Below are 27,453 nucleotides of genomic sequence, written 5' to 3' on the forward strand. Positions count from 1 at the left end.
AATTTAGAGTTATTTAATGATATTTATTTAAAATAATACCACCCCCCCCCTCCACATAATACACTCAATCTTTCTTAAAATATTAAAATAGGTAATTTAAAGGTTATGAGTTTTGTATATTTTTTTTATTAGTATTAGAGACGTAGGAATGAAGTGAGATAGATATCCTGCTCAAATATTTTTATTTTTTTTTATTACCCTGTTTATTATTATTTTTTTATTATATCCTTTTTGTACAAAATGTTTTGGATGTGTTTTATTTTTTAAATTAACGGTTTTTATATATATATTTTTTTTGTATATTAAGAGGGTGGAGGTGTTTAAACTATAAACATTTTCTCTAATCCCCTTTATATTAGCGCACTGCATATGTCCTGTCCAAAACCTTCAATTTCGGGCAGAAATAACCGGCAATCGACCATGCTAATAGTGGCGTCCGATTCATTCTACCGAGGTTTTGGTCGAACATTTAGAGAGAACGCGGACCATACAGAGATCTATTTACGGAAAATCCAACTAATCAGAGGTATTATAAGGCTGGGGAGGGTTTGGACTCCTTCCAGTAAATAAGTTTTTCGGTTATCGAAATTTCGATTTTGGAGTAAAAAAAACTTCTGGACCCGAATTCTGGTTCATAGCCATGATCGAAATACGAGAATTATAAATGACTCAGTTGGAAGGAGGATCTTAACGTTCCTCTTCCTGTTAGATCGTGGAAAGTGGGGAGGGGGGGGGGGTGTTGGTCTACGATTGCAAGTGCCAATAAACATCGAATTCTCTCTTAATTAAGCTCTTTTTTTTTGGTTCTTTAATTTTGAAGTATGTTTCAAAATTTATAAATTTTATAAATTATTAACTTTTAAATTCATGATCATTCCATAAATCACGGGTTGGAATGAACAAGAGAGAAACAAAGAAGGAAAAAAAAAGAAAAAGAAAGAAAGAAATGACGAATCGAAAACATCGTTTACAATTTTTTTTTAAACTTGACATATTATACCGTATCGTGTAAATTAGCGTATTTTTTTATAAAAGAGCTAGAATCTTTAATAAATGCACCTTAAATTAAATATAAACAGATAACTACTTCTAATGTGTTACCACCAAACTAGCTATCTTTAGTGACAAATTGTAGATTTATATTCCACGCGGAAAAACTTGATGATCTACCATAAAATTTTAAAGATTTATCTGTAAAACCATTTTGTGTTGATAATATATATACCTAATTTTATAGAAGTTGTTCGGTCTGGACCGAAAATCTTTTGGCCTCAGGCCGGATAGGGTTGGGTCGGCCTAAGAATATTTTTATTTTAAGAAATAATAGAAGCAAAGGTAATCCCATGTTTAGCGCTTCAGGTATAAATATTTTTTTTTAGTATGTGGCCAACTTTAAGATGCTATCAAAGTTTGACGATGGCCTTTAGGTCATTGGGCACATTTGATTTGGGCAACGTGACATAGGTAGAGACTCGTAGACCTACAACTCTCTAAACAGGTCTGGATGAAAGATACCCATTTGCACGTTTGGCCCGGTGGTTATGCCCCACCCGAATAGGTTACGGACCGGACCGGATTTTGCACTCTTCTATCTAGTGTTGTTAAGCGACTAACTCAACATTATGGCCAGAAAAATATTGCCTAAGCGTCGATATTTCGCCAATAGATGTTCAACCTTATGTGCCATCTGTGAGCAAAATCTTTAGGCTTACATAATATTTTTTTCTTAAAATATTAAGTTAGCCATTTTAAAAAATCGGCTCAAATTGAACAATACTACTCCTATCACATAGATAAAACATGGAATTTAATCCAGTAATTATCACCTAATTATTACATCTTTTTTAAAAAAAAATTTTTTCAGTGACACTCAACTTGTATGACAAGTTTTACTGACCATTCCTTTATATTCAGAATAATTATGACACTTTTGCATTTTTTATTTGTCTTCATCATTTTTTTTTTTAAACAATAACCTAATTATTTTAAACGATTTTTTTTTTGTTGTTGTATGCCTAAATATTTTTTTATTTTCCCGAAAATTACCGTATCGAATTTTTAAAAAAATATATATTTATATCACGATATCACATTTTCCCAGAATAACCTAAGGAACGATAGCTTATCACAACGGCGCCAATATTCCCGGCACGTAGAAAGAGGATAGAAGTTCGCGCATTTTAATATTCCATCCCACATCCGTATTATTTTCTCATTCCCTCATCCAAGTATTTAGGAGTTACCGAAAGCATTTACCCGCGAATTTTTTTTTTCGTGGACAAAATCGATTTAAATATCTAAGTGATAATTAAATTCCTTGCCCTGCCCTTTAAAAATAAATTCCGATTTTCTCGAGGTTTCTAAATTTGACCATAACAAATATTACTATACGCGAGGAAAATCTTAAGATCTAATCTTCCTCTACAAGCTGCCATTTTTCACCATAATTTTTCATAATTCTTAAAATTAAACGAAAAAGAAACGTCAACGCAACGCAATAATAAACATACCCATGATTCCATTTTGATCTATTGTTGGCTAGAATACGCTTTTAAATCCCTTATATTTAGCTAATCAATCACTCGCAGCGTTTATTTTTTTAAATTAAACGCACCAAAAAAAACGAATAGTATTGTCTTTCATCACGCGATCCGATGACGGTGGACAGCGATCGTTTAGCCAGGCTAAGTTGCTTAGAACGGGATTTGTTGGACACCAAAACAGGGATTCACATTGACGGATTATTGGTACGTCGTTGAAAAAGAATCATTTAAATATTTTTTTTTTGAAACTTTTCTCCGTTCTTTTATATTTTCTTTTATTTTTTTTTAAAAAAAACTATTGTGCATTCTTTTTTTTTTTGTTTTTTTTTGTTTGTTTAAAACCTTTGTTTATGTTTTACATTTCTAATTTGTAAAAAAAAATATTTGTTGCCAGGTCTCTTCGAAATGATTTATGGATTAATTATAATTTGATATTGGCCTTTTAAAATATTTATTTTCGTTTGAGAAACACTTTTATTTTTTTATAATAATTGGCTCTATCGACAAGTTTTTGTTCGATACATTTATAGATGTAAAACTGTTTTTTTTTACTAACTTGGCTATGTATGTTTATAAATTTATATATGTTTCATTTTACTCTCGTGACGACGAAATTAAGAGAATGAATCGATGAATGAAAGGAATAAATGAATAAATATAAAGAATGAAGCAAAGAGGAAAAAAAAATGAATCGAAGAAAGAATGAATAAAAAGGATTATAATTTTAACAGATTAAATTAGTATATTCTTTCATTTGTTTTAAATTTCCCGAATTATATAATACATATGTATAACGTATATCGAAATAGGATGGCATAACAGCCTTGGTTGCTGATTGCGATTTTCCATCATCCCAGAGGAACAAAAGCATCGAGCATTTCTTGAATAGATGTAAAAGAAAATTTATTTTTTCTATGTTTTAAATGATACCCTTTAAAATAGCAATAATTTATGTGTAAGGGAAAATTGATATACAATTTCACCCCATTATTTTTTTTTTATTATGGAACCAATTTAACCCTTGAATGGTAGTAGTGATGCAAAATCTTTTCATTTCAAATTTTTACAAAACGACTAACTCAATATATTCAGAGAAAATATTCCCCAAGTCTCAAGATTTTGCTAATAGATGTCTATACCTTTGTGTCATCTGTGAGAAAAATCTTTAGGCTTGCTCGCTATTCTTCTGGATAAAATATTGAGTGTAGCCGCCGTACCCCGCCATTTTAAAACTGTTATCATCCTCAATTTCCTTTATTAAGTTTTGATCGTTTAGACATTTAATGTGAAATACTATATATCATATTTTTACTATATAAAAATCTATCTAAAATATGCAATCCTTTAAAGTTAAATCAACTTTAAAGTAGAAAATTTTTAAAATCCCTGGATAGTGGTGGGAGGGGGGTTGCTATACCCAGATATACCAGTCTAAAATATCCCCCCTTTTTTACAACATTGAACTTTTCCGACATTTAAGTCATAGTGACAGCTGACAAGAGCCACGTCTCTCAAATGTTATTGATATTTTTAAAAAAAATATTTGGCGTGAATTAGACACCGGGATCGCCAAAAGAATCCAGGATTGTCGGTTAAAGTACGAAGATTTTGAATCCGTCAAGATAATAGGCCGGGGCGCGTTTGGCGAAGTTAAACTGGTGCGGCACAGGACATCGCGCAAGGTTTTCGCCATGAAACTCCTCAGCAAATACGAGATGGTAAGACTGATATATATATATATATATATAAATATATTCTATTCATATAAGCTTACATCCTAGTAAGCGATTAAGATCGCTATACTGTAAAATAACCCACTTCCGCTCTATGATTATTTTTACGCCAAAAATATTGAACATTCTAGTTGCTCGCTATGCTAGGAGGTAACCTACTATTCTAGTTTTTTTTTTTAAAATATATTATAATGTTTATAGAGTGTATTATATATACACTAAAATTTACATATTGGACATCTTTAAGATTTTTTTATTTCCATAACCACTTCTACCATGGGGAGGGGGGGAAGAAGGAGAGTAGAGGTAGAGCTCGAGAAGTCACTGGAATTGAAGAGGGGGGTGGGGAGTTACTAATACGCTATCGCCTAAAGAATAAAATTAGCACAGTTGCGATATTAAAAAAAAAAATTTGCTATAGCGGTAGCGCGCTATATTTTAGAGAGAGTAGTCTATAATTTTTATATAATGATAAAATATATACTATTAAAATAAATGCTAAAATTTATTTATAAATTATAATCTTAAATTTGAATTTTATATTTCAAAAATATCTTTATAAATCTAATTTATATCAAGTTATTTATTAAATATGATAAAATAATATGCAGCCAAAAGAGATAAACATGGAAGATAATTTTGAGACAGGTGATAACCACAATTACCTTTTCTCAAATTTCCAAAATATTTTTAAATAAAAATTAAATGAATATAGGATTTTAATATTTTAGTAGATGCTTAAAATAGGGAAGGACATTTTGGATATTCAGAAATCGAAGAATCTTTAATATTAGTATTATCGGGCGCCTCTTAACCACCTGCACTGCAGCAGATTGTTGGGACTCAAGAAGATGTTTATGTTGTAAAAGGAAGGGCTCCAGCAATAGGGCGAGTCATATATTTCCAGAAACTTAACCAGAATCCCATATTTAGAAAAATATTCAAGAACTCTAATGCTACTTTTATTCCAGGTTCTAATCTTCAGTTATTTCCACATATATCCAGTATACTGGCTCGGGGTACGATATTTAAAATTATTTTGTCTCAGGAATTTCGAAAATTATTCGCCCCAGATTTGAGAGGTTGTCCTCTAAGAATTTTTTTTACTTTTTAATCCATGATGGGCCAATATCGACTTTTTCAACCTCGAATCGGGGCTAGAACCATGTATTGAATTTTAAACATAACATATGTTTAAAAAAAAAATTTTTTTTTTTTTCGAATACTTTAAAAAAATCAAGTTATAATTATTTATTAATTTATCGACTTTTGAATATTTTCACATAATTAAATATGAAATATAAGATTAGAAAAATATTTTAAAAGCTCACAAACATTTGCACGTATATGTTTTTACGATTTTGTGTTATATTATAAAATGCTACGTTTTTAGAGGACAATTCTAACAAAGCCCTTAATCTCTCTCTTCTCTTCTCTTTATCATTTTATTTTCTATTTTATTTTTATTCTTTTATTTTTAATTTTTTTTTTCCCATTCTTTTTTTTTTAAATGGAGTTTTAATTCCATTACTCGATAAGAATGAATAATTGTCGTTTAAAAATTAGTCTCAGGTTATTCTTTTCTAATCAATTGAATGGTTTAAATAATTTTATTTTTAAAGAGCTAATTATGGGTACGTATCTCTTAAAATATTTCTTTCTTTCTTATCGTCCAAATGAAGAATGTAATTGATTGATTATAAAAATTGGGAATTTTGAACTTGAAATCTATATTTCTTTTTAAATTTCCCTTTTTGTGTGTTTTAACATAATTAACATTTTTTTAAAATATATTTTATATTAAAGATAATTATTCTTTTTTTCTGGAAATTTATCGGCATTTCCCTTTGTTTTCGTTTCTCTTTTTTTTTTGGCGATAAATTTCATACTAGTATTTTAAAAAATTTTTTTTTACCAAATTAATTATTTATTTATTTTTGTTTTAACCCTGAACTCCTTGTGCTGTCTCGTACATTCTTGATTTTATTTTTTTATTAATAGCAGATCGGAATGTACGAATGATACAGACCGAAAGGATAGCTTTGGTCCGTGTTGATGTCAAGTTCGACGTTGATAATTGGTGATAAGGGCCAAACCTATTTTAATATCGGTAGTATTGGCCGACACTGTCTTCATGTCTGGTTTGACATCGAATTTTGGTAGTATCGGATCAAACCGTACCGATATCGGTGTTCAGCAAAATCCGGTAATGTCGATGGTATCGTATAGACCCGTGTTAATGTATCGGTTTGTGGATCGGTATCGGCCTAAAAAATCGTATCGATACCTCTCGGTTTAATATTAATGTCATATTGGGTATCGTGATTAGGAAGTTCGAACCTGGACTAAAAAAAGACTTCCGGTTATGATATGAGTTGACAGTCTAGTGTTGTTGAACCTCCTATTTTGGGTCGATTTTTAAAAACGGCCCGGCCCGATCAAGATTTCAGCCAAATATAATATTATGTTAGCTATTTGTCTCATAGATGGCAGAAAGGTTTGGGCACCTCTATTTGCCAAATCTCGGGGATTATATAATATTTGGCTAAAATTATGATCGATCAGTCAAAAAGGCCTAAAAGATAGAAGAAGAAAAAAAAATGAATTTGTGAAGCTTTCCCGTTCCGATTTTCTAAAATTTGAGAGTGGAGATTCTATTTCCTGTTCATAAATTTGAAGGCGGATTCTAGATGTTTGGCTCCTAAAATTATTGAAAAGCGGGTTGTTTCCGGTCCCTAAACCCGAACGCGTGTCTAGGATGTCCGGTCCCGATTATCAAATTTCACGCGTAACGTAACGTATGCATATACTGAATTACTCGTACCCAATATTAGAAACGGTTCCCCGGAAATTTTAAAACGAATTCCGGTTCCTATAAATCATAATATGGTATATTACTCCACATAAAACAATTATTTTCTGCCTTAAAACACTTTACTTCATCACTCGAAGATGAAACGCTCTGATTCGGCCTTTTTCTGGGAAGAACGGGACATAATGGCCCGAGCATCGAGCCCTTGGATCGTCAAGCTACATTTCGCGTTCCAAGACGCCAAGTACTTGTACATGATCATGGACTACATGCCTGGCGGAGATTTGGTTAACCTGATGAGCAATTACGACATACCCGACAAGTGGGCCGCGTTTTACGCGGCTGAAGTCATCTTGGCTCTGCAGATCATCCATTCCATGGGATACGTTCACAGGTTTTTTTTCTTCTTCCTTTCACTTTGATTTTAAGGTAGGGGAAAGGTAGAGGGTGATATATACATTAATTTCAAATTGACCCCCGACCCCTCTCCAATATGGCCAATTTTATAATAGAAGTAATGAGTCACCTGTTTAGCCATTTTTTAAAACTTATATACATATACATGTTGATAAATTCATTAATCTCCATGTTTTATGGTTGTTTTATATTTGTTTCAGGGACGTTAAACCGGATAACTTGTTGTTGGACAAAGACGGGCATTTGAAGCTAGCCGATTTCGGTACTTGTATGAAGATTGACGAGGTATTTTGTTTTTTTTTAATGTCTAGAATTAAAAAAAAAGATGGAAGATAAGAAATTTTTTCAGGAAAAGAATGCAAATAAAGTAAAGACCGTTAATAATGTAATAGTTTTTAAAATATTGCAAATTTAAAAAAAAAGGATGGATATTGCCATTGCGAAACGGCCGTGGGGACTCCGGATTATATATCTCCCGAAGTGCTCAAATCCCAGAGCGGGGAAGGCAAATACGGACGCGAGTGCGATTGGTGGTCCGTGGGCGTCGTGCTTTACGAGATGCTCGTCGGTCAGTAATAGCATTTTTTTAAAATATAGTTTATTAAATTTCGGGAAAGGAATGAAAGGGGATGGGAATTCAAATATTTTAAGTTGTTTGAGGGTTGGAGATTTTTGAGAACACAAGCTAAGCTGGGGTCAATTTATGAACAATCCAAGAGGATCCCCCACCCCTACCCCCAGAAAATCGATCCCGACTAAGTTTAAGCCATCGAAATTTTCGCTGAAAAGAGTTTAACCCTCTCCCCTCTCCTCGAAGCCGAATTCAGGTTTAAACACACTCTGGTTTAAAATTTAGTTCTTATTTTTGAGGAACTAGGAACAAAGAAGTTTAAATTTCATCAAAAATTAAACATTACACAACTTAAAGGCGAGACGCCCTTTTACAGCGACTCCCTAGTGGGCACATACGGCAAGATAATGAACCACGAATCTTCCCTCGCCTTTCCTCCCGAATTGGAGCTGACTCCCCAGGCTGAATCTCTTATGAGGGGTTTCCTGTGCCATAAAGACGGTCGTCTAGGGTCAGAGGCCATGGGCGGCATCTCGGCCCTCAAACTGCACCCATTTTTCGAGGGACGGGAGTGGAACTTTGACGACATTCGAAATCGTAAAGAAAACTTTATTATTATAGCGAAAAAATATGTTATTTATCTGAACCTTCTTAATTTTCTTACTTTATTTTATAATTCTTTAATCTTTCGCCCATTTTGCACTATTTACGTAAAGCTAATTACTCATTTTTTTCATTTGACATCAAGATATACCGCCAGTTGTCCCTGAATTGAACGGAGAGTGCGATACGAGTAATTTCGAAGAGATCGAACCCAAGTCGGTTAGGTTGGCAGAAAGTTTCCCGGTCCAAAAGGCGTTTACGGGTAACCATCTACCCTTCATTGGATTTACCTATTCCGCAGATCACAGCTATTTGAATAACGAGGTTTTTAATAGGAAAAAAAAGGATAAATTTATTTTGGTAGGAACAAACAGATTTAACTTAGGAGATAAGGAGAAAATAAAGGAAGGAACTTCCGGGAAAGGTGCCCATTAAAATAGTAAATAAAGGGTAAAGAAAGATGTATATCAACCTTCTAATGTCATTCACGTTGTTAGGATGAAATAAAAATGGTCATTCACATATTTTATCTTTTTAGCCACCATTGGCGATTACTAATGGTATCGCTCACCATGCCGAAAATGAAATTGATGTACAGGAACTATCCAGACTGAAGGAGGAGCTTTCCCGTCTCAAAGATGAGTTGGAGGAGACGCGCACTAAGTTTGCCTTATCTTTTTGGGCATCAAACATTTTAAGACTTTTGAATTCTTTGAACGAAAATGATTGGCAGCAATCATTAAAATATACAAAATAAAATTAAGCCTAGTTCTAACTAATAAAAAAAATATGTTTAAAGAATCAGGCACTGAATATTAGATATGATATATTAGTTTGCTTGTTTTTTAAAAAAATTTATTTTCAAGTATTTATTTCCAAAATTCGACAAATCCATTCATCATTTCTGACAGTTCAAAATTCCTTCTAAAAATTTTATAAATAAAGTAGCTGGGAGAGGAAGAAAAATATTAAGAACATCATTTTTTTGTTTTACCCCAATTTAAAAATCTATGCACGAATTCTGTTATTTATATAAAAATTTTCTCTTTTTATTTGTGTCGGAAGATTATTGTCAGAGAGTCAGAATCGGGTAGATCTTGAGTCCATGTACGAGATGAAAAGTAAAGAATTGCAGTTGCTCAAACAATCCCCGACCCCTGGTAACAAAACGGAGATGGTAGATGCCAACGCCTCGAGCCGCAAGGATAAGCTAGAGAATCAAGTTTTTCTTCTTTTTCTACTCTCTTTTCTCTTTGCTGCAATTACAAATCACATCATTTTTTTATCTTGTTTAACTAAATTATAAAATATTCAGTAAATTAATATAATTTAGGACTGAAACTTTAAAGATTAAATAAAAAATAAGTAACACTTTTTTTAGAAGAGATTGATCAGAAGCTTGTGTCATGATTCTTTAAAAAGGAAATATATTATATAAATATTTATTTTATGTTTTATCGTCAAAGATAAAATTTTTTGATTTAAGCTGCAAAACCTTGATTTTCAAACTTGTTAAAAAAATCTTTCTAAATCTAAAACCTATTGCAAATTTGAAAAATATCCTTCCTTCTTTCTTAACCCTTTTAAAATAAACATGTTCAATTCAACATTTTATTAAATTATGTCACCATTCCCTCCCGCTCCCTTCTATCTAAATATTGATTGACATTTTAAAAAAAAATTAAAATTAATTTAGATTTTCGAGCTGACGCAACAGTTGGAAGTTTCGAGAGAGAAAGAAAGCAAGAGTCGATCCGCTCTGCAAGAATTAACTCTGGTAACTCTAACGACATATTGTAACTACAATAGACTGACCATATTCGTTCATTTAAATGTGTATCGAATGCAGATCAGCTAGTGACACGCCACTTCGGTTTCCCTACGTAAATGACATTTATTTTAGAAAATTCTTATAACGGATAAATCAAAATAGCGTACACCACCAGCTGATTTGTACTCCACGACCCATTTTTATCGAATGAATTTTCAGTCTAGATTTAGGTATTATCTCTTTCAGTTTTAAACTACTAATTTATTTAAGTTTTAATTTTTTTTTTTAAAAAACATATTTTAATAAACTATAATACATTGATAAAATATAATAATTTCATATTAAAATATTTTTGTTTCATTTTTTTTTGAAATCAAAAAAATTTTGATTCATAATAGGATCATAATATAACTAATATAGTTAATTAATTTTTAAGGTCATGTGATGCTAAAAGATTTCGAATTTAGTTAGTGTTGTTAGAAAGTCCTATTTGGGTTCATTTATAAAAACGATCTGATCAAAGATTTTCCCCAAAATAATATTATGATAAGCTTAGAGATTGTGCTCAGAGGTGGAAGAAAGATCTTGACCTCTGCCAAATATTGCGGTTTGCTTAATACTTGTTTGATAAAAATCTTAATTTGAGCCGTTTTTAAAAATTGTCCCAAATCGGGGTTTTTTAAACAACAATAAATAGAGTTTGCTGTTATGATACTGTTTTTGACTCGGGGGGTGGGATTAGGGTTAAATATACTGAAGATTTTTTTTAAAGAAAAATCTCTCAAGAGAATATATACATTTCCCTTTGTTAGTCCTAATTTTTGGTGATTAATAGAAAAAATTATTCTGCCTTTCTTCCGTGATACTCAAGAAATCAAGGTGTACCTTAAAACAAGTCTAACTGCCAGATAGCGTCCTGTTATTTCTAAGCGATAAATTTCTATGATTTGAACCCACCTCTAAATTCCAAATTTGTGATTCATTATAGTTTGAATATTGGCAAATTAATTTCTTTTTGCCAAATATTAAATTCATATGTATATTTTTTTAAAGCAATACGCTCAACTGAGAGAAAATTACGAGGAAATGGCTGACAAGTACTCAGAACTCCAGGAGGAATACAAATCCCTCACTCTCAACAACAAAAGTCTGAAGCTCTCTGTGGAAAATGAGGCAACGGCCAAGAGCCAGCTGATGCAGAAGATCGAGAAAAATGAAAGTTTGCCGCCATTTTTAAATTTTATTGTATTATAAAAACGGTTGTGCGTTAGATGAAGGAAAATGAGACATTATTAGCATAGGTGGGATTCCTAGAACTTTTAGGTATAAAAGAGTATTCGTCGCTATAATGATATTGAGAATATTGTGATTTCATTTAAACGATTTATTGGGAGAATAATTCCAATGTCACGCTATTTATCCATTATTTGTCACCTTTATTATGGCAACATTTTTCCTATTTATTTTTTTAGTCGCCATTTCTACACTCCAAGGGGATTTGGCGGATTCGAGAGAACGTTCAGAACGCTTGCAACGCGAATTAGAGGCTTCCGTTCGAGATCTCGAGGCGTTACGCGTGTCTAGGAATACTGAAAATGTGCCAAACTTCGAAAATTCTGGAAATATCGAAGAAATGTTTAACGGAAAACTTAGAAGCTTTCAGCAAGGAGGCGGGGACGCCGGAAACGAAGGGACGGAAGAAATTCGTGTTAGAGGTAATTGTAATCGGTTTTTGAAGCTCGATATTAATTTTAGAAAAATTCATTATATTTTTTTTTAAAAGGAGGTTTAAACTTCAATTTAACATCTTTGGTTTACAATCCCTAACCCGATTTCCTTTCTTACAATTTCGCTAAATATATGCATTTAAACTGACTGACTGACTATCAATTAAAATTACAAATAATTAATTCGCTCAGACCTAGCCGAAAAGCTCAGGTTAGAACAAGAACGTCACCGCGAAATGGAGGCCCTTATCGCCTCCGCCCAGCTCGAAAACCAACGTTTGAGCGTCGAAATATCTCGAGAAAGGGAACGGTGCAGTCACCTAGCCTTGGGCAAGGAACAAGAGCTGCAACGACGTACCCTCATACAAAACGACCTGGCTGGTCAGTGCAAGAGATTTAATTCGCTCAAGAGAAAGGAGACGCAGCTTAGCCAGGTTGATTAATTCAACCTTTTTTTTATTGCCTATTCCATTTTTTTTAATGATCGATTTAAAATATCTATACCTTTCATAATTATTAAAGTATCGAGATACAAAATGTTAACAGATATATTTTTAGGTGTATCTTAATATATTTATATATTTTTTAAATTTAATCCTATTTTTGAATTAAATAGCTTCCTGTATTTCTGTCCAATTCTAGACAAGCTTTACTTTGCATCAAATATTTTTAAACATTAAGAGTTTTTAGATTATAATATTTGTGATAACTGAAACAAACATAGCATCAGCAAAATTTTCAAACTTGATTTTAACTGGCTTCAAATGCCAGAAAATTTAAAGAGAGAAAAAAAAAAGAATAAATGTATATTGAATCTCGATTGTATTTGTATCTAAATACATTTTAGACAACGTATCCGTATCTAGGTACATCTGTAAAATGTCTCTTAACAACCTATGCCTTTATTGGACTTCAAATATATTTTTTTTGTTTCAAATTATTCAAAAAAAATCTTAATTTTTAAAACTTTCCCATATTTTGCCAAAAAAAAGGAATTGACAACGTTGAAAGAGCAAAAGACGAAACTGGAAGAATTTTCTCAGAGACTCAAGAATGGTCGTTCCATGAACGAGCTAAAAATCAAGGATTTGACCGAGCAGCTCGAAGCTGAGCAATACTTTGCAGCTCTATACAAAAAACAGGTAATTGTTTACTTTACTATGTTGCGTTGACAATTAGTAGATTTCATCCCCCCCCCTCCCCTTGTTATTGGAATAATTATAACGAATAAAATGATTACCGCTATCACTACCATCTATGCCAAAAACAATTTTTTTATAGGCCAAGGAGTTTCAAGACGAGGTTGAGGAGAAGGAAAAATTTCGGAAAGACCTGGAGTGCAAGTACGAGGAGGCGGTTGGCGAAAAGATGGCCCTTTCCGAAAGGTTGGAATGTTACAAGACTCAAACGCATGCTTTGGTGAAACAAAAGCTGGCTGCATTAGAGGTAAAATATTTTTTTTATATTGCTGTTGCTCATATTTTTTATACGAATTTTCATTCACAAAATATCGAGACACTCGTGCATTATTTTTCATCCCTTAAAATGATAATTGAATAAGTGATATGTTCGCTAGTCCAAACCACCATCTTTATATGCTATAAAAAACTTAAAGAAATTGTATTATTTGACTTTTTTTTGTACCTTTAGTAGGGAGGGATCCTAAATTGATTAATGACAACTTTTAACCTATACCGAGAAATTGAGTTTATCTAAGGTGTTACCCTATGTTTCGTAGTTGTATCTGGCATATATGGCAAGGACTTCTTACCAGATGTTTTTATGGATCGGTTGCTAACATTCCTTTAAAAACATTTCCTATTTTAAAGGAAATAGATTGGAGAGATCTAATCTACTACTCAACATCTAAAAGCAATTTATGATTGCTTTAAAAAAATGAGTCTAGATATTATCTAATGCGTAAATCTTATTTTAGAGATAATAAAAAATAAGTAATGAAAAATATTTAATTTAATATTATCAATATAACTTTCTTATTATTTTTTTGATGTAAAATATATTTATTATATTAATTAAGTTTCTAAATACAACAATTACCCATTTCACGAAGTGTATTGATAATAAGCCTACCACTAATCTTTAATAAAAACGGCATTTATCATTTTGTACTAAAAAAAAGCTCGGTTCCCCTTTGTCTCGAGTGTCTACCGACGCTACCAACGGGTCGGAAATCCCGCCATCATCTCAATCACCACATACAACCGAACGAGAAAACGCCGAAAATTCTCAGCTCGTTTTGCTCTCCAAAGACAAGAATGAAATACAAGCCAAGCTTATGGCCCTCGTGAAAGAAATAACTGGTGGGTGTGTGCCCCACCCCTCTGCTACACCCAGGGATCTTCTCGAACAGATTGGAAAACAGCTGAGGCAGGAAAAGCTGCTCAAGATGCAGGCCGTCAACAAGCTCCACGAGGTCATGAATCGCAAAGATATCAAGAAAAAACTGTAAGGCTTCACATAAAAAATTTCACCTAAATTACCATATTTGAACAACCTTTAATAAATGTTTAATAATAAGTTATTTACGACTGTTTTTTTGCTTTGTAATTATGACATATGGGTTATTGAATCCGTGTGACCTCATCGTAGTTAAGCATGAATTCGCTGCAAATTATACCAAATTTAGGTATTTTTGTATTCTCCACTGCAAACTCCTCATTCACTACAAATTATACCAAATTAAGGTATTTTTGTATTCTCCACTGCAAACTCCTCATTCACAGTTAGTGTGACCACAGTTAGTGTGACTTGAATTCACAGTTATGTATACAAAGTATGCTTTTATTTTGTGTATTTTTATATGCTTCGCCTCAAATTCGAGCTAACTGTGAATGTAGGATAAGTTGTAAGTGTATAGGAACTTCATATTCATTCATTTGATGAAATTAAGTTGGAAACCTTGATGCGCTTTATATATGTAAGCAAAGACAACCTTTTAGATATTATGTTTATTGATGTCAGCCAACAAAAATAATTTGCATCCAATTATAAACAATTTTAAAATTTAAGTTTTACGAGGACTTCTCATAACTAAAATTATAATTATTTATGGCTATGCTATATCCTAGTATGCCATTTTTTTTAAATTATAATTATTAAGACATATTTTTAATTATATTATTTTAACGACTAATGATTGCCATTCCATATTAATAGGGCTACCAAAATATATAAATATCCTTGTCTTAAAATAAAATTTTAATCTTGCTTTTCGTCATTAATAGGGTCAATAGTAATAGTAGCAACAATAACAACAAAAAGGCTGCCTTAGCCATGGAAGATCTGCGGAAGAAGGATAAGGAATGTCGGAAGTTGCAACAGGATTTAACGCAGGTTCGTTTATTTTCTATTTCTCTTCCTTGTAAGTTATTGGAGTATATTACTTTTAAAGGGATTTCATTGTATCATTTTTTTTTGCTTAAATTTTTGATTTAGACTACATGCCCAAGATTTATTTGATTTATAATTTATCCACACATCTTATCAATAATGATACTCTAATTTTTGTATAGATTTATCTCATTACGATTTCGGTATTTTCGTTTATCATTACACTAGGAAAAATCAAAGTACAACAAGATGGTTGAAAAGTATAGCAAGGACCTTTCCGAGTGCCAAGCTAACCTCTACGAGGAAAGCTCTTCTCGACTCAAATTTCAGCTGGAACTCGATTCTAAGGACGCCGAAATAGAGGCCCTCAGAAAACACGTGCTGTCAATCAAGAACAGCAGCAATATCAACCTGTCCGCCTCCAACAATGATAAATTGGGTTAGATAACCTTCGCCCCCCCCCTCCCCACATTTAGCCTCTCCTGTTATTCGTCATTTTGAGTTTTCAGTATCTGGTAGATTGCTCAATTTAATTACCAACTTTAACTACAATAGTTTTTCTCCCCGTCATATCAGGGCATAAAGACTTATAGAAATTTATTAAAATCCCATTTTTTTAAATTTTATATAAGCGAATTATTATGATATTTTCCAAACTTATTTTTATGCTTAACTTTAATAGTGCATTTGCAACTTGCATTTAATAAAACTATTTTACCTTGTTATTTTGTTCTATTCCTTCCTCCTTTTCATTTCGATTATATCCACTACCTTTCTTAACTTCCTTCAGTAAACTTGCCTTATCCATCGTTTCTCAAATATCTAGGGACCTCACATCTGGAAGCTTACTGTCCATCATAGAGTTGGCTTCTTCTTAAAACATGGGCTGGCCATAGCTACCCTTAAAGCTAACTAAATAAATTTCAACGACAGTTTTCTTTACAATGAGGTTTTATAAACTTGGGGTACTCTTCTTCCTTATTTTCTTCTCCTATGCTATATTTCTAATTTATTTTTTAGATTTAACCTACTTTTGTGTAGTTACAATTACAGCTTAAATTTAATTATACTTTTTTGTTAAATAAAAAAATGTATTTGAAAAAAATACTTCAAAAAAAAACGATAGATTTTCTTAAAATATATAACTGATAAAAAACATTTACAAAATGTGGCGATAAAAATAAAATATGATTCCACGCAAAATGATTTTAATAAAAAAGACAATTCTTGAACACTGAACCCTAAATTTAAAAAAGAGGGTTCATGTTCTCAGCCCTGGACTATATCTTAAAAAAATCGATTGCTCACTAATAAATAAGCCAGTTATTTGCGATAATTACAGAGGCCAATGTTCATCAATGACTATTATATACCAACCGATCGAAATTACCTCCCCCCCCCCATCTTTCTTATTATTTTAATATACTATTTGCTATTTTCGTTTTAGTGCATCATAAGTCTATCCACTAAGAGGCGGAGATTAGAGTTTATAGAAAAATAAGTTTTACACCCTTTAAATATATGGTAGCAAACACGAAATGAATGATTTAATTTTTTAAAAAATCTGACCATTTTTGTTTTGTTTATACACGTAGCCAGCAGATTAACCCCCAAGAGTTATACCCCAAACTCTCATCATCTCAATCACAACACTACCATAAATATTATGAATCGTAGTTCTATAGTATCCAACTACATAGATCACACCATATCTAGTGTCCCTGTTACCAATAATGGAGGAGGCGTCACTAATTCCAGTTCGGGTAGCGGAACCGGAAGTTCGAACGGTAGTTTTAACGGGCGTAGCACCGAAATAGATGGCGGTAATATGCAGATTGTTAATGGCGTTGCAGGTTCCAGGGGTAAATTAATTATGTTTTCGATTCAACGAATTTGCTTAGCGTTATAATATTATAATAAAGATGCACTCCTTTTTATGGCCATCCCGAGGCGAACTATTGGTGCCATACAATTTTTATTTTTTTTATTAAGCGCATGTTGATTCAAAGTTTAAATAAAATGAAAATCCAGCTTAGCCCAAAGATTTATATAATTTATGATTCCCAGTTGCCTAATTTGTTTAATTAATTTTTTTTGTATTGCTTTATGTTTTATCAAAAATTTGAAATAAATTAATGATTTTTTTAAAAAATAAAATTAAATAGATACATTCACACGTGGTTTATTTTTATACACCTAATGATTTTGAATAATTTAATTGACTTTAAAAACAAAATAATTTTTGCGGCTAAAATAAATAAATTATATCGTATCAAAACTTATTATCAGTCATCCCAACCAATAAGGAAAGATGGGAACGCGAAATAAATCAAAATTGTTTTAAAAAAAACGCTGTCAGCCATGCACCTCTGTTATTTAATGTGTCTCGAACATTTCATCGAAAATGGGGTAGAGGGGAGGGTTGTAATTGATTGAATAAATTCGTTGATCTTTTTTATTTTTAAATTGCATAAATGCTTCAGAACCGATTGTTAGCGAAAATATTATATCCACTACAGACGACGAATGGCTGGAAGGCTGGTTAGGCATGCCCAATAAACACAAAAACGTTAGGAAACAGGGATACTGGCTCATGCGATACGTTGTTGCTAACGAAGGAAAACTATTCTTCTACGAACACAGGAGCAGCGAGGAGATCCAACGCGATGCCAGACCCCTCTTTGTGCTAAATCTTAACAAAGTAGTTTTTCATTTTGAGTCCTACCCACTTTCTGAATACGAGTCACGCTCGATATTTCTAGGGAGAGAGATTTATTTTTTCGTAATTTTTTTTAGCCCTCATTGGGCAACTTTCTTTTAAATCATTTCCGCGAAGCGCCAAACATCTTTTAGACTCGGATAATGAATCATCTTTCCAGCTGACGCCTCATCTTTTCACCTAGAACCACGTAAGGTGGGACCAACACCAATATAAAATTAAATATTGGTATTGGTTCTACAGCTCAAAATCGCTCCACTTGAGTCGATTTTTAACGATGGCTAACTCAGTATTTTATCCAGAAAAATATTAGGCAAGCCTGAAGATTATGCTTATAGATGGCACTAAGGTTTGGACATTTAGCGAAATCTCGAGGTTTAGGCATTATTTCTCTGAAATATTGAGTTAGCCGTTTTTAAGAAGCGGTTTTGCGTCAATACCAATTACCAAAATATATTTGGTTGATTGTTTAAATACAATATTGACCGATCCCAATTAGATAAATACATGTAATTTGCTTTCAAACCTCCTTCTTTTGTTATTAATGGAGCCAATTTTATTTGACAATTGTTTTAAAATAAAATATTTTTTTTATTTTTATTAATTTTCTTATATCTTTTATAAAATAAAAAGGTTTACCACGTCCGTTCGGTCACTCAGACCGACGTGATGCGAGCCGACAGCAAGGAAGTTCCCCGCATTTTCCAAATCCTATACGCTTCCGAGGCTGAAATTGCCCATCCTGCCACACGCAATCCATCCTTAACCGCTTCATTCAATCCCATAGATTCCGCATCTCAAGGAAACACCACTTATAGTGGTGGGGACCTTTTGCTCCACAAGGGGCATCAGTTCCAACCCGTGTTTTTCCACATGCCCTGCACTTGCGATCATTGCTTGAAACCTTTATGGAATGTCTTCAAACCTCCTCCCGCCCTGGAGTGCAAGAGCTGTCACCTCAAAGTGCACAAGGAACACTTGATAGGCGGAAATTCCTTGCTTGAGGAAACTGTCCCCCCTTGCAAAAGTTTGTCGATTTTAATATTTTAAAAAATGGTTAAACTTTGGTGATGCAATAAGTGGTTTGCTGAAAGTCTAAAGTGTTAGAAATATTTAATAATAGTTGAGAATGTTAGGAACTCTTTGAAAGAATCCTTTTTATGAATTAAATACACTCATATCTCACTACCTCTTTAAAAAAAAGTTAGCCTTAACAATCACTCGGCTAAAGAGCTTATTCTCATAGCGGAAAGTTCGGACAAACAAAAGGTTTGGATCAACCACTTATATAAAATGATTCGCAAAAGATCCATGCTTATCCGAAATCCTACCTTTAATCCCAGGTTATACTTCGATTATTTTTTTGTAAATATCTAAAAGAATGAAATTACATTTTATGAAAATGGTTTGTAAAAGAGGGTAGTTTATTCATTTTATAAAAACTTTTTAGGAGTTGTTTTATAAGACGATTTATATTTAGAATGGGATATTAAACATTTTCTTTGTGATTATCGTGATATAGGGGGGCCGGCAAATTGTTTAAAATTAAACGGTAAAAGGCAGAAGAGTCTATATTTTATTGGGGATGTTTCATAGCTCGCAGACTAGATAAGCCGGGTTTATTGGCCTGCTGGTAGGTCTCTAACCCCCTGATATGTTCAATGAAGGAGCCGCGTTTGCGTCAGATTAAGAACTCCTGACACCCGGAATTTTTATACCATTTGCGTTTATATATACATTTTTTTGTTATTATGTTAACCTGTATAATAAAAGACTCTCGAACAAATCTTCTTTTAGCGGAATAAGCCTATCGGGCCAAGGTCTGCCTTCTATAAACCGCGTACCCTCTAACGCCGCCGTGGAAGCCAATCACTTTAAAAGTGCCGAAAACGGGGAAGGGAACGCCGTGGAAACCAAATTTTTTCATTTCCCTTCCTCTTGCTCTCACGCTAACGGCCCCTCTGCCAGCAATAAACAACACCCCAACGGTAATAATGTAGGGAGACCACTCCCGGCTCTTCCCGACCAAGTTGTGGGCCAAGATAACCGAAGTCATTCGACCACCACCAATCACGACCACCATTTATCTGATCCCACTCAGCAACTCAAATCTTCCACCCTTCCCAAACATCTCAAACAATAAATTTCGTATATCCTTCTATCATAAGATTTGCACTGTGTAAACTGGGATTTGTTTGTACACGCAAAATCAGTCAGGACACTATTAACGAATCATCATATTTCTATTTACAACATCATTTTTTTTAAGATAATTCTAAAATTTTGTTAAATAAAAACGTCAATCAATCAAATAATTTTTTCGCTCCTCCCGTCCTTCGATAAAATAATTATTTTTTTCTTCCTATTAATCGCCGAACACAAAGAAAATAAATTATAAATTCTCCCTATTTATTTTTAATATAATATATTATCGTGCTTGTCCAGACCAAAATTTTCGCTTTTCGATCATATGTTTTTTTTTAATCGCCAAAGGAAGATCTGTAATTTATAAAATTTATTCAAATAATTTTTGTAATTCTTAAACAAATGATATTATTTACATTAAAATTATTTTTTTAATTTTTATTGGGGATATCGAAATAATCTGTAATAACCTAAACCAACTTCCTCACTTTTATCACCCCTTAACAAATTAATATTTCTCTTATTATTATTTTTTTTTCCAGAATATTTTACTTCTTTTTTTTATCCACTTGTAATAAAATGATACAAGTAGAAAAAACGATCAAAAAAGAATGGAATTTTTATTTTTATATAAATACGTAAATTTTTTTATTAAATATCTAAATTATTAAATATTCATTTTATTGTCACACATGTCAATTTTTTTTTAAAATATTTAATCTATATTTTATAAATTTTTTAAATTGATTTGGTTAAAAAATTATATTATATATACATATGCATATGTTAGCGGCAATATGTTTTTTTTCTGGGCATATATTACCTTTTCAACTTTAAATCATTTTTTGAGCGCTATCGGAAATGTTATTCCATACCTGCCCTATGAATTTCAGAAAATTTCCTTACGAACTTTTGAAACTTAATATAATTTATAGTAGTTTTTACCTAGATTTTTCAAATAAATTATAAATGACTCGAAAGGTAACGGTAAAATTTTCTACAATTCATAAGATACATATTTTTAACATGCTGGAAAACATTAAGTAGTTTTTTAAATTTAAAAATACGCATTCAAAAAACCATTTATAGTTGAAAGAATAACACATAGCCGCTAACTTTAAAAATACCCTAACTATCAGAATTTGTAGTGCACAATTTACTTGTTTAATTTGAGTTAGTCATGTTTGTTTGGGATGATTGTTGGATTGAGTGTATAGGAGCAAAAACATATGTGATCAAAACATAGAGTATATAGTGACTTCCTTTTTTTTTAAAGTAGGAAGGCTTAGGAATTTGCAGACCTGTATCCACCTGAAAATAAATTTACCGACCCAATCTGCAGGACGCATAACATTCGAAACAGATGCTCCAAATCTAAACTAATATTTATACGTTTTCCCTTAATTTTCTTTATTAAAATAAAATTGATGTTTTTTTAGGCTGCGTTTCTTAGCGCTTTTTAATTTTTGTTATCTAAGGATACCTTTTTCATAAGGTGATGATAGCACCTAAAGATGCGGTGTATTATTATTAATAACATTCTATTCAGACAGCTATTTAGAATTCTAAAAAAGAAGTTGAGATAAAATAAGCTAAGGCACAGTCTTAGAAACTTTGATACCATAAACATTTTTACAACGTTATGGAGACCATGCCGATGCCCTAGGTATAAATTATGCATGTAATATCCTAATTGATAATTTTTTTAACATTAGGATTTATTTCAGCAACCAATTGTATTCTCTTGTCATTTTTTTAGATTAAAAAATCGTGCAGCGCAAACAGGCGCTCCCACTGGAATCAAGTGAAGTTGAGGAAAGAATATTTTTGTAATGTGATAAAATTTTAGGTCATTTATCATTTTGCGTGTTTTTCGCTGATACTGCCTCATGTTTCTTATGCCATTTTGCGTGATTTGTCATTTTATCTTTCCTTTGGTTTTAATAACTTATGTAAAGCAAAATATCAGAAAAAGTTACATTTATTTGTAAATATAGGAATAGTAAAAAATGATAAAATAACACAATCAGTAAATTATTTTATCTTAGATAAGATTTGGAAATTTTCTCCAATAGATGTTCAATTTTTAAGCCATGGTTAGAACCCTACTAAGTAATTTTTTGGTGTCAGATCTCGATTGAAAAAATTTTGGAATTTGAGTTTTAAATATAATATCTGAGGGGAAAAATGGGTATTTATTCACATATTGCTACTTTAATCAAAACTATATTTAATGCTCATTTTTATAAATTGTAAAAACCGGAGGTTATTTAAATTGAATTGATATTAGATAAACAAAAATTGTCAAATAAAAATATTTCATAAACGTTATAACGGATTAATATTCAAGATTTTACTAAATGTAGAAGGTATATTTTATTTAACCTGATAGAATATGATGTATAGTAATTGAATTTTAACTATTCACAATACAAAATCTAAGGAAGTTTTTTGAATGTGTTACTCTGTTAGACAGGTCCATTGATGGGATCAATCTTCAATATATTCATTATATACTTATTTGGATAATTTATGAGAAAAAAAATAAATAATATATACATTTTATAGCGGTCCAAGCCGAACCAAATGTAAAACCATCCAAAAAATCCGAATCAAACACCGCTATGATTTGGTTTAAACCGAGAAAAACGAACTCTTGATTCTATATTTATAAGCAACTATAAAAAAATTAATTTTTTAGGGCAACCCCTTTTTAACGCCTTATTTGGGTTTTTGGTTAACCGGTGGGTAAAATATAAACCTCTTTTCTATTTTTTCTAGGAATTAATTTTTTTTTTAGCTTTTAGGTTTTGTGTTTTCCTGAGGGTGCAAAATGTAAAAAAAAATGATTTAAAAGAATAATATATTTTAAGGTTTTTACGGTGTATTATATAAACAACAAAAAAATATATATAGAGCGCAAATATGTATTTATAATTTTTTATTTATCTAAAATAAGATATTATTTATACAAATAAAAATAATTTACGCCACCTAGAGTATACAAATATATATAATTATATGAATTAAAAAATTACTTGTTGGAATGAAATATAAATGACCAAGTTTGACCTTTTATAATAAATTTGATGAATACCTTTATGTTGGAATAAATTTGCATTCCATCATATAACTTGAAAACAATTTACTACTAATATACAATTAATTTGTCTAAGTTAAAATAAAATTTATAAAATGTTCCATTATATATGTTGAAAAAAAATAAAGTAAATAATTACATTTTGCAGATTTTGCATTTTTGCAATTTAATAAAATTATATAGTATACGTGTTTAATTTTTATAAAATGGTAATATTATAATAATCTCTTTATATAAGAAAAGTAATATCAATTAGTAATATGTAAAAATAATATGATTACTTGTAACTTGTTAATAAAGTAAATTCTCTAATATAATACATAATAACAAAAATTATCAATAACAATTTAAAGATTAATATTGTTTTTATTTAATAGCATATTGAATATTATAATTTTTACAAAACTTTATTAAAAAATAAATAATGGAAGATTTCGGGCATATTTCATTGGTTCCACGTCTTTATAGAGAAACCATTATAGAGAATGTAGGGAAACATTTATAGAGAAAACAATTATAGAGAAACATTTATAGAGAATTGTTTTATAGAGAATGTAGTTTATAGAGAATGTTTTATAAAGAATGTTTTATAGAGAATGTTTTATATAGAGAATAATTTTTATAGATAATTAATTTATAGAGAATGATTTTATAGAGAAGCCGTTAATAGAGAATGGTTTTATAGAGAATGTCGTATATAAAAGGTCCTTAATAGAGAATGACTTCAAAAAAAAATGTTTTTATAGAGAATGTTGTTTATAGAGAATGATTTTAAAGAGAATTACCTTTATAGAGAATTATTTTGTAGAGAATTACATTGTAGAGAATTATTTTGTAGAGAATTACATTGTAGAGAATTATTTTGTAGAGAATTATTTTATAGATCTTGATTTTCTATAGAAAACTATATATGGGACAATTATAGAGTTCAAAAAATTTATGCGGGATTTGAAAAATATATCAAAATTAACATTTTGATAATACAATTCAGTTTATTTGTTGTATTATTTCGATGACTTTATTTGTTTCAACAATGGTTTTTTTGTAAAATCTTTTTAGTTCATATCAAGGTTTAGCTTGAATATTAACTCAGCTAAACCAAACCTGAAACGATTTGTTAAATATGTATTAACCGTTATTAAAGAGAATCTAAATTGAACCAACCATTTTTAAAATTTTTATATATTGCATTTATATGTCAGCTACCTAAATTAGCCTATAGAAGGGTTCTTAACTCTACCCTTATGGATATAACATGACGGAAGAGAATCTTGATTCAAATTTTAATTAAGAAAAGGTTTTAACCAGTTGTTTGGGTAAAAAATATGTCACATTCCCGTTCATTCTGAGTTTCGGAACGTTTCTAAATATAATTTTCTTTCTATTTTATTATTCTCAATTTATTCATAGATCTTTTTAATATAGATAACTAAGAATTCATTAATCTCTAATGATACACATTTAGATGTATGCGATGGCTTTAATATATTGAGTGTCGAAAAGTGTCGATCTCTATTTAGGGTTCCACATATTTATAGAGAAACCAATATTTTTGATTTAATAGAAGCACCATAATTTTGTCCTACCTAAAAAACCAAAACCGTCAATTGAAGATTTCTATATAAGATATTATAGCGAATGCATATAGCGAGTATAATACAGCGAAAATATAATAGCGAACGCATTACCGCGAATGTATTATCGCGAATTCATTGTCGCGAATGCATTATCTTAAATGAATTACATCAGTTGCGATATCGGGAATGGAGTTTGATGGAAACTACAATTTTATATTTATCGGCCTTTAGACAGACTAAGTTGAACCTGGAAATTAAGTTAAAGTTTGGCTTGGGTCTAAAAATATTTTTTTAAAAAATAGGGTTAAGGCTTTTGATTTTTTTTGACTCAAAAAATATAAAAAAGATTCTAAGCAATAAAATAGATTTCTCTAAAGATTAGGGTAAAGGAATTACATTTTTATATTAATTGATTGGTTAAATATGCGTTTAGTTATATTTTTCATTAAATTTGGGACTGGACAGGCTCAGGCCTAAAATTTAAAATTATGGCTAGGCTCCTAAAAATAAAGACTTTGGATGGAGCTTTGGCCGAAATAAATAAAATATGCAAGGCACTAAGAAAAAAAAAGTTTTATTTAGAACATTGAGCCAAACAGATAATTAGACCTCGGATTTATGTTATTCTTTGACAAAGACATGCTTTAATTAGTGAGGGATTTACTATGGACTTGATAAGCATGATTTAATAATGAATTTGTATCAAGACCTCTTATTGTTTAATCAAAAAGACAAGGTCTCAATGCTTATCACAACAAGACATGAAACAATATTCAGCATCATAGGTAGATTGTCGAATTGAATTGCTATCCATCTCAGTATTTAATTCGTATAATCTCTGATGATGAAATTGCCACTATTGTGACTCAGGAATTGGTAAAAAAAAATAGATTATTGATTCCCTTAATTGATTCTTGCTAAGTTCTTGCTTCCTGACGAGTCTTTTTTCTAATTATGTGATCAAAGATAAAATTGTATAGAAATGGGTATAGAAATATAATAAATATAAGTAGAGCTAAAATTGAATGAATTGAACATGCCTCATATATCATTAAAAATAACTTAGCTATTTTTAGCACAAATTATAGTATATTTCCATTTCAGTTCAGTTGCTATATTTTATTAACCTGATGAATGCCATAAATTTTATTAGAGTGGCGATATTAGTGATTGGACGTTACTGTCATCGCTGAAGATGAGAAAATTTAATGGAATAAAATATTTACTTTGTGAGTTGTACTTCAAGGAGTAGATGCAACCCTAAAAAATCGAAAGGTGGAAAATATCTCTTTTTTACATTTTCTATGCCTTCATATTTTTTTTAAATGTGTATTCTTCAAGACTAAAAGAGGTTTAGAAAGATTTAAAATAAAAGTTTTAAAAGCAAGCTTGACGGATATTAAAATTAATTAAACAAGCTGAAGCGAACTTATCATTTATGATTCCACTTTTTACAGTAGAAAGCAAGACCCTATAAAAAATATATAAGAAAAGTAAGATATCTCTCTCAGGAAGCGTAGATAATGAAAATCCTTATGTTATGCTGGAAAATAAAAATATTGCTTTAATCATGAAAATTTTTTTATTAAGAAACACCCCCCCCCCCTCCTCCCCCTACCAACAGAAAAGTTTGAATAAGTAATTAGCCCTAATGATACGAAGAAATTTAAATATTAATGATAATTATACTTGCTTATAACCAGATCTATAGACCGACTACCAATAATAAAAAGACGCTTAACCATTCAAACAATGTTAAACAGGACCTTTTACCACAGGGAAAGGGGTTATAACTCAATATTGGCATTGAAATTAAAATGGGTAGTTTGTATTTGGAATTACGCTGTTCTAATTTTGATGTGGTATAGGAAATAAGGAGAGTGGGGGAAGAAGGGAGTAGTATTATAATATATGATGCAAAATCTTTTGATAATTAGGCATTTGAAATATCTTCTAAGAGCTTCGATATTTTCTAAAGAAAGACATTAAAATGCGATGGAAATCAGTGTATATCATGATACAAAACTTCTTATAATCATATGATGAAATACAAGTTTGTCTGTGAATCAACCATATTTAAACAAATTGGTATCAATAAATATAATCCCTATATGTAAATAAAAAATTTCTTATAAATATTAAAAGTCTGATCTTCGGAATGTTTAACTAGTGCAAAAAACCTATAAAAAACATTTTAAACTTTTTGATTCATCTTTCTCTACACTGCTAAAGAGTTTAGGCTTGTAATAAGAAATTTTCATTTTACTAAAATCAATTTAGAGAAAAAAAGTGTATTATTTTAAATTTTGTCGATTTATAATTTTTAGGAAAGGGTTTGAACTATCATTTTGTATTTTGTAAATTCAGATACAATTATTTTCGGA

At 31.1% G+C, this 27,453-nt stretch overlaps 1 protein-coding gene across 1 annotated transcript in view; it reads left to right on the forward strand.

The window, feature by feature from the left end:
* The window catches only part of LOC135929518 (rho-associated protein kinase 2-like), a 33,926-nt gene extending 12,881 nt beyond the window's left edge, over positions 1–21,045 (forward strand). The window contains exons 2-25 of the mRNA XM_065466133.1: positions 2,102–2,747; positions 3,353–3,434; positions 4,101–4,261; positions 7,229–7,482; positions 7,706–7,790; positions 7,929–8,073; positions 8,434–8,673; positions 8,825–9,003; positions 9,218–9,342; positions 9,745–9,901; positions 10,376–10,456; positions 11,504–11,669; positions 11,923–12,165; positions 12,370–12,611; positions 13,170–13,319; positions 13,459–13,623; positions 14,318–14,643; positions 15,423–15,531; positions 15,757–15,967; positions 17,124–17,390; positions 18,012–18,229; positions 18,881–19,274; positions 19,452–19,590; positions 20,021–21,045. Of these exons, the coding sequence (XP_065322205.1) occupies positions 2,655–2,747; positions 3,353–3,434; positions 4,101–4,261; positions 7,229–7,482; positions 7,706–7,790; positions 7,929–8,073; positions 8,434–8,673; positions 8,825–9,003; positions 9,218–9,342; positions 9,745–9,901; positions 10,376–10,456; positions 11,504–11,669; positions 11,923–12,165; positions 12,370–12,611; positions 13,170–13,319; positions 13,459–13,623; positions 14,318–14,643; positions 15,423–15,531; positions 15,757–15,967; positions 17,124–17,390; positions 18,012–18,229; positions 18,881–19,274; positions 19,452–19,590; positions 20,021–20,390 (4,602 nt within the window). The 5' untranslated portion in view covers positions 2,102–2,654 and the 3' untranslated portion in view covers positions 20,391–21,045. The remainder of the gene's footprint in view (positions 1–2,101; positions 2,748–3,352; positions 3,435–4,100; positions 4,262–7,228; positions 7,483–7,705; positions 7,791–7,928; positions 8,074–8,433; positions 8,674–8,824; positions 9,004–9,217; positions 9,343–9,744; positions 9,902–10,375; positions 10,457–11,503; positions 11,670–11,922; positions 12,166–12,369; positions 12,612–13,169; positions 13,320–13,458; positions 13,624–14,317; positions 14,644–15,422; positions 15,532–15,756; positions 15,968–17,123; positions 17,391–18,011; positions 18,230–18,880; positions 19,275–19,451; positions 19,591–20,020) is intronic.
* Positions 21,046–27,453: the final 6,408 nt, after the last annotated feature.

This window comes from Gordionus sp. m RMFG-2023, chromosome 5 (assembly GCF_954871325.1).
Source record: "Gordionus sp. m RMFG-2023 chromosome 5, tfGorSpeb1-WG-v2, whole genome shotgun sequence".
Taxonomy (NCBI): domain Eukaryota; kingdom Metazoa; phylum Nematomorpha; class Gordioida; order Chordodea; family Parachordodidae; genus Gordionus; species Gordionus sp. m RMFG-2023.